The following is an 8,323-nucleotide window of genomic DNA, read 5'->3' as shown; positions in this document are numbered from 1 at the left end:
TATGAGTATTTATTATGGGAAAATAAACATTTAAAAATCAGCTAAGTGTTGGTTACATAGACATTAAAAATAATTTACATTTGGGGCACCTGGATGGCTCAGTCGGTTAGGCATCTGACTCTTGGTTTCAGCTCAGGTCATGATCTCATGGTTCATGGGTCTGAGCCATGCATCAGTCTCTGTGCTGACAGCACAGAACCTGCTAGGGATTCTCTGTCTCCCTCTGTCTCTGCCCCTTGCCCCACACTGTCTCTGGCTTTCTCAAAATAAATACACTTAAAAAAAAACCAAACAATTTACATCCATAAGGCCATGGAAGAATGTAGATGTAAGAAACACACAATTTTATCTGATTAATATAATTAATACTTTTAAATTTAGATTCAAGACTGGAAAGAGAGAGGAAAAGGGCAAAGGAAAGAGATAAAAATAGATATTATAGAGAGAAACAGAAGCAGAGTGATTGGTGGGTTTGGAACTAGAGGTAAATCCCACCCGTCCTGCATGGGGTTGGTCCCTGCGTCTCTGAGGGCCTTTCCAGCAAGCCATTGCTCTTAGGCCTACCTCCAGGCTTCAGTAACACATATCTGGAGCTGAACTTGAACCTCAGAGTCCCTTCCATGGCTCACTGGTTGGCTTTTTATCATAAGCACTTAAGGGCCAGCAGCAAACATTGCCTGAGCCCAAGACCCCAAGGGAGCACAGGGGCATGAAGAGGACTTTCTATTTCGCTGGGAAGATGCAGCCTGAGTAAGTAACCAAATTCAGAGTGCCCTTGAAATGCCAAGAGAGCAGTGCAGACACTAATACAAGTAAGAGACACTTCCTGGAAAAGGGGAGTATTGGATGGTCAGAAGAGAAACAGGATGGTGAGGGGTGGGGTGGGCGTACTTTGCAAACTAAAGGATTTGGCAAAAGCAAAGACTCGGGCATCAGAAGTCAAAAAATAATTGGGGATCAGGGAATGGGATCACTGGGACCAGCTGGCCTGGTCCAGGTTGGTGTCAGATTTGAAAAGGCCTTGAATGCTAAATGAGGGCCTGGGAGTTCACTGCAGGCAACGAGGGCTGGTAACAGTCCTGAGTCAGAGAGCTGCCAAAGTGAAGGCAGCAACACTGGAAGACCTAGACAGAGAGCAGCAGTGGCAGAGATGGAGAGGGCAAGGCTGACAGAGGTGACGACCAGGCTCAGTGACCCAGCAGAAGAGACATAGTGCCATGGATGTGCTGGTACCATCAGAGAGTTAGGGAAGAAGCTGGAGGTGGGGGGGCCCCCCGAGATCACCTGATTAGACTTACTCCCCCATTTCATGGCACCTCTGAGTCCCCTTGGAGCAGTTTGAAAACCTTTATTCCAGAATCCTGAGTTGTTTTTTTTTTTTTAAAGTAGACTCATTGGCCAACAGGGACTTGAACTCACAACCCTAAGATTGAGAATCACATGCTCTACTGAATAAGCCAGCCAGGCATCCCCAGAATCCTGAGTCCTTCATGTTGCAAATGAGGACTTCGAGGCACACAGAAGGGAAATGGTTTGCTTAAGGTCATGGTTGATGTCACAGCCTGAACTTGAACCCAGGTCTCTGCCCTAGAGGGATGTGAGTTAGGCTGGGTTGAGGTAACAGAGGCTGTTTAGCTGGGGTGTGAGACCCCTCAGAACCTGTCTGCAATAGTACAGCCCTAGCACCTCTACCTGAGGGGCAAGGGGACAAGGGCAAATGGGATGGCTGGAGCTCTTGGGGATGGGCCCTGGTGGAACAGGAGCTGGATAGTCTTGGCTAAAACTAAATTGGGAGATTATCTAAGATTTCACTTGGCTAGGATTTCTGTCCCTCAGCCCTGCTCTTTACACAGGCAGCTGTTACTTCCTGCAGAGGGAGCCGGGCTGGGACAAGGGTACACACTCACCTAGCCCAGCAGTTGCTTAGCAGGTGTGTCTTAGAAATACCCCTCCATAGGAATAACACTTACCCATGTATGGAACTCTAGTTTGCACTTGAGGTATTACCTTTTTTCTCCAGGGCTCACTTTCTTTGTGGGTAAAGAAAGTGTGTGTTTCCCCCCAAGGTACCCTTTAAAGTTTCTTCTAGCTCCAATTCCAGGGAATCTTCTCTGGATCCCTGCTCCTCTCCAAGTCATCACCCAATAAACCCTCACTCCCCAGGATTTCTGGGTCCAAACTGTTATTTAAATTATTGAAAACACGCACCTTGACCTTTAGTCGGTCCTTATGTGGACTTTTAGTGCCAAGACTGAAGACTAGGTCCAACCAACTTGACCCAGAAGTTTGGCCAGTGGTTGAGGTTTAGGCTGTATGGAGTTATGTCATTCTCAGGCTCTGAGCCAAGTGGCCCCCTACCCCGAGACCCTGTGGACAGTTAGAAGGATCAGAGCAGGAAGGTTAGAGGGCCTAGCACTGCCCAGAGCCCCAGTGATGAGCGAGGTGCTCTAGAAAGGAGGGGGAGAGGGGAGGGGCACTACCCGCCTGGTGAGGTCATGGGAAAGCAGCTCTGGCGCTGACACCTGGGGAAACCCGTTCCTAGGCTGCTTCCCACGCTAGCTCTCCTGGGAACCAGCTAAGCTCCAAGTGGGGAGCCCCAGACCTGTCCCCCCCCCCCCCAGTCCAGTTCCCATCACACTGTCTCATCTAGTGCAGCCCCACCTCTCAGTCTAGCCTCAGTCCTTCAGTACCCAACCTATCTATCCTGGCTATTGGGTCCTGAAGAGGACTCTGAGAGAGCAATGGGCAGACAGCTCCAGGAAATGACACAGAGACAGCAGCTTCAGAAACTTAAGGCTTTATTTGCAGACTCTGTACTGCTCTCTACCTTCTAGGCTGTGGCCTTGGAGAAAGGGGCGACCCCAGCCCCTTCTTCCTTCAGGCTCTAGTTTGCAGCTCCTCCCCCTCCTCTTGCTGGGCCTTGCCTCTCACTTCCTGCCCTGCTCCTGGCCCAGCCAGTTTGGGCAGTGCCTAGGGAGCCCTGAGTCCCAGTTCTTCCCAGGGACCAGCCCCGCCCATTGTGGCCCTGGGGCCTGAGGGCAGCCCAGGTGTCAGCCTTGCTCCTCAGCTGCCCCACTTCTCTGCTCTCCTTGCTCTTCCTCCTTCCAAGCTTAGCCCTCTGACCTGCCTCCTCACCAGCCTCCCTCCAGCCCCAAGGCTCCAAAGCCTCACTTTCTGCTCCCTTTCAATCTCTCGTTGACCTCTGTCTTATCCAGTCCATCCCAAACGGCTCTCTAAGTTCTCCACCCTCCTACTCTTGCCAGGCTCTTCCTCACCCCTGTGTCAAGGAAGGGGTGGGGACCACCGCAAGGGGTCCTAATTCAGCCAGGCTGACCTGAGGTCTCCTGGTAAGAAACTGGGAACTGGATCCCAAACTGCTTAGCGGTGGATGACACTGCTAGGACCACCCGACGAAAATCAAAGTGCTGGGATTTCTCTGTGATCTTTGACCACAGAAATCCAACTCAGAGCCTTGCCTCCTCCAGGCCCTGGGCCCACCCTTGCATATTACAGTGGGCAATTAGAGGCCTGTGTCCTCACAGTGTTCAGGTGGAACTAAGTCCCATGAGGTGGCCTGGCCCTGCCAGTATCCCCCTCAAAGGCCCCAGTACCCCAGTTTCCAGAAGTCTGTGGTCTTATGCCTATTACTCCCTAGCTGCTGTGGCTGTTCAAACAAAGCAGAAGAACTTCTTCCATCGGCAGCGAGAGAGGGTTCGCACACCTTTGGCGTTCAATTTCTTCTCCAGCCGGGCTTTGTGTTCAATGGCACTGAGAATAGCTGAGTCAAACACCTCCTTCAAGTTCTTCTGCGTCAAGGCAGAGCACTCGAGGTAGCAGGAGGCCCGGATCTTCTCCGCTAGACCCTGAGCCTGGGGTTGGGGCACTGGGCCCTCCCGGCCCCCCTGGTCCAGCTGAATCAATACATTGACATCGTCCCTCAGGTCGGCCTGGGTGCCTACCAGCAGCACAGGAGCTTGGGGGTTGTGAGTGCGGATCTCGGGCAGCCATTTCTCTGTGATGTTCTGGAAAGAGCTGGGCTGCACTACGCTGAAGCAGGCCAGGAAGACATCAGTATCCGGGTAGCAAAGGGAGCGAAGGCGGTCAAAATCTTCCTAGGATGGTAAGGCCAGATCATTAGTAGGATTATTCCCTGCCGCAGGGAACAGGAATCTGCTCGTCACCTGAGGTTGCCGACCTGAGACTCCAAAGGCCCAAGACCATCTCCATTTCTTATCCACCCTCCAGCCCACCTTCTCCCAGACCATTAGAGGCCGCGCCCAACTTCTCACCTGTCCCGCTGTGTCCCAGAGCTCAATGCGCACCGGGGCTCCATCCACCAGGACTTGCACTGCAGGGTCAGGGCGGGAGACAGCGAGTCAGGAAGAGCATCTTGGGCCCTACCAGACCTCACCAGCGCCACCTCGGGGCCTGCTTCCGTCCCCCTCCCGTGGCGCTTCCTTGCCCTCCAGTCCCCGCGCCTGCCGCAGCCCCTGGATGCACAACCCCACCCCCAGCCACGCGGCCGCCGGGGCCGTTGAACGTACCAGAGAAGGTGTCCAGAGCTGTGGGCCGGTAGCGCGCGGGGTACCCATTGCAGGTGTAGCTGACGATGAGGCTGCTCTTGCCCACGGCGCCGTCGCCCACCAGCACGCACTTGATGCCCAGCTCCGGGGACGCGCTGCCCCGCCGCGGGGGAGGGGTCGGGGCCCGGAGCGGGGACGACTCGGCCTCGCTCAGCTCCCGCGGGGGCATGGCCCGCTCCGGGGACAGCCCGGGACCAGGCTCCGCTGCGCTCCGGGAAGCAGGTTCTGCAGGGTGCCTCTGAGTCCGCCAAAGCCCGGCGCGCCGACCAGCCGCTAACCCAGGGTATATGTGGGGGCTCCGCCCACCTCATCTGCATGTCCCGTGCGGCCCGGGACTCCGCCCACCCGCCAAACCCTGTAGGGGCCTCCCGGGGCAGCGCTCCCCATGAGGTCCGGAGGTCGCATACCCCGGGAAGGAAGAGAGCCAGGCCGAAAACTGGCGCTCAGAGAATCACGCAAGTACCAGGACAAAGAATCGCCAACATGAGGCAGATCTAGGTATCTTGGCAGAGAAAAGTATCCAGGATTTATTGTTAGGAAGAAGAAGCGAGTTGCAGAACACACAATACAGCATGTTCAAATTAAACCTTTGTTCAGATTAAAACAAAAACCTAGATATATGTTTGCACGAGTATAAAAGTCTGGATAATAATGCTCTTATTAAAGAATGATTTTTAAAAATATACAGATCATGGGAGTGCCTGGCTGGTTCAGTCAGTAGAGCATGAGACTGTTAATCTCAGAGTTGTAAATTCTAGCTCCGCATTCCATGTAGAGATTACTTAAAATAATCTTTAAAACACACACACACACACACACACACACACACACACACACACACAGATGATAAAAAGCCAGAAGATAAACTCAAGCATGAACACACCAGGTGGGAATTTACCACACTCCCAGGGAAAAACTTGCTCTTGATTGGGTTTGAAGACAGGCTTTAAACACCTTCCCTATGCTCTGCTAAAGGAATTCAGGGTGCTGGAGAAACTAGCTGGGGAGGATCTCCAAGGACAATTCAACATTTGAATATTTTCTAAATCTCCAAAGTGCCTAATACTATCTTCATCATCATCATCATCAAAAAAGTACATAGTAATTACTTATATGCTGATGCTGTTCTGGGCCACCCACTGTCCTTACCCCAGAAGGAGTTTACAGATTGAGACCAGATAATCCCAGGTAGTTCTAGGAAGGTCACCAAGAGAGCTAATTTCATCTCTTTGTTGCAGCCACACAAGTGACACAAGGCCCCAAATCCTTTCTTTGAATTCCAAGGCAATCTTTCATCTCAGCCTGTGTGCAAAGATCATTGAAAACACCTCATTCGTGAATTGCTGCAGGGAGAGTGTTGGGAAGGGAGGGGGCAGTGAATATTAAAGACAAGAGATAATCCTGTTTCTTAAATAGTTGGTAGTATAAAAATCCATAAATCCAAACCTCTAAAATTCTTGAAAAAAAAGTCTCAGGATCCCTGAAGATTTTTATTTTTCCTTCCTTCCTTTTTCCCTTCCTTCCTGGCTCCCTTCCTTCCTAGCTTTTTTCCTTCCTCCCTTGTCAAAAGTTGAGGACAGGGGCACCTGGGTGGCTCAGCTGAATGTCCTATCCTTGATTTTGGCTCAGGTATAATCTCATAGTTCCTGGGATTGAGCCCCGCATCAGGCTCTTCACTGACAGTGTGGAGCCTGCTTGGGATTCTCTCTCTCCCTTTCTGCCACTCTCACGTGAGCACTCTCTCTCTCTCTCTCAAAATAAACAAATAAACTTGAAAAAAAAAAGTTAAGGACAACAGTCAGAAAGTTGCTGACTTAACCATTAAAATCTTGACTATGGTTCGGGGTACCTGGGTGGCATAGTGGTTAAGCATCCAACTTTGGCTCAGGTCATGGTTGGTGGGCTCAAGCCCTGAATTGGGCTCTGTGCTGACAGCTCAGAGCCTGGAGCCTGCTTCAGAGTCTGTGTCTCCCTCTCTCTGCCCCCCACCCCTCCCCCCTCCCGCTCTGCCTCTCTCTGTCTCTCAAAAAAAAAAAAAATAGGTAAAAAAAAATCTTGACTGTGTGGGAAATGGTAGGATCCTCCCCAATTTCCACTTATATATCCCACTTATATCCACTTATATCCCACTTATATATCCACTTATATATCCCCTTATATATATTAAAAAACTGGGGATGCTAATAATCCCTAATTATAGCACCAAAGACTTCTCAGACACATCCACATAAGTTTATTCATCTAGCAAGTGAAAGAGGCCCCACCATTTTGTCTTGCCATCACATCCCCGAGGAAGTCCAAAAGCTGTTCTTTTTTTTCTCTCCTGGAAAGGGAGGCAAGAATGAGGATTTGAAAAGATATGTACATCAGGAGATCTGTCCTAGTATTCCTAGTTCTTCAGCTCATTAGCTGTGTGACTCCTAAGATATTACTTGATCCATCTCGGAGTTATAAAATGACAGGTGAAGTGTGTTTATTTCTGAAAGCACTTCTGGTGCTAGCAATCTGTGATTCAAAGAACCAGGTGTCTGGGACAAAATTACTACACATAGAGGCTCTTTTTCGCAGAAGTCTTATCCTTTTACCCAAGTTTTAATAACAGTTTTATTATAGCTGTAAATTTGATGGTAATCCTGTTTAATCCTTTCTGCAGATAGGAAGGATATATATAAATAATATAAAAATGGGGGGAGGTGTCTGTCTGGCATGGAGAAAAGCCCTGACTTGGCCTGCGACAGGCCCCAAGGGTGGGGACACTTTCTGACCTAGGTCCCTCTGTCTGAGCTGGTTTAGGGACAGTCTTGCCAGCAAGAGGGGGAGGGTGGAGACAACCCTGAGAGCTGGTGAGTCACCTGTTTCTCAGCTAAGGACTTGCAATTGTAGCTGCTACTGCTGGGAAAGTCCCCTCCTAATGGTGGGTTGTGTCTTTTTCCTGTCCACCTGACAGATCATCTGTCCCAACTTCCAGCCAGACATACATTTGCTAAGATTAAAACTTGGCTCTAACATTGGGTTGCCTGGGTAGCAGAGTCGGTTAGGCGTCTGACTTTGGCAGGGGTCATGATCTCAGGGTACGTGGATTCGTGGGTTCATTGGTTCAAGCCCCATGTCAGGCTCTCTGCTATCAGCGCCAACTCTGCTTCAAATCCTCTGTCCCTCTCTCTCTGCCCCTTCCCTGCTCCCTCTTCCTCTCTCTCAAAAATAAATAAACATTAAAAAAAAAAAAACTTGGGGTGCCTGAGTGGCTCAGTCAGTTAAGCGTCCAACTTTGGCTTAGGTCATGATTTTGTAGTTCATGGGTTCCAGCCCGGAGTTGGGGTCTGTGCTGACAGCTCAGAGCCTGGAGCCTGTTTTGGATTCTGTGTCTTCCTCTCTCCCTGTCCCTCCCGTTTGTGCTCTGTCTGTCTGTCTCTCTCTCTCAAAAATAAGCATTAAAAAAAAAAAAGCAAAAAAAACTTGGCCCTAACATTATCTTTGGAGAAATGATTGATTTGAGGCCTGGGGCAGGAAATATACAAGATGAGCCTGGAGCTCTGTGGTACAGAAAGTAAGGAAATCCTAAACAAACAAAACAACAGGAAGATGGAGGTACATCAAATGGACACAGAGCCAATTGAAAGAGCTTCAAAAGGGCAAATCTGGGACGATCTGAGCAACAAAATAAAGGAGTATTAGATTATAACCCAAAGTATAAAGTAAATATCCACAAGTCTATTCTGATATAAATAAATGATTGCATA

At 49.9% G+C, this 8,323-nt stretch overlaps 1 protein-coding gene across 1 annotated transcript; it reads right to left on the bottom strand.

Annotated features, from left to right (window-relative positions):
- Positions 1 to 2,781: 2,781 nt before the first annotated feature.
- On the bottom strand, positions 2,782 to 4,861 carry RHOV (ras homolog family member V). The gene is made up of 3 exons (XM_058738160.1): positions 4,545 to 4,861; positions 4,290 to 4,348; positions 2,782 to 4,112 (listed from the first exon to the last, which is right to left on the bottom strand). Exons 1-3 carry the CDS (start codon positions 4,750 to 4,752, stop codon positions 3,669 to 3,671), a joined length of 711 nt encoding a protein of 236 aa, XP_058594143.1. The 5' UTR covers positions 4,753 to 4,861; the 3' UTR covers positions 2,782 to 3,668.
- Positions 4,862 to 8,323: the final 3,462 nt, after the last annotated feature.

This window comes from Neofelis nebulosa, chromosome 7, assembly GCF_028018385.1.
Source record: "Neofelis nebulosa isolate mNeoNeb1 chromosome 7, mNeoNeb1.pri, whole genome shotgun sequence".
Classification (NCBI taxonomy): Eukaryota; Metazoa; Chordata; class Mammalia; order Carnivora; family Felidae; genus Neofelis; species Neofelis nebulosa.
Note: the sequence above shows the minus strand (reverse complement) of the source record. Positions and strands in the feature narration are given on the sequence as shown.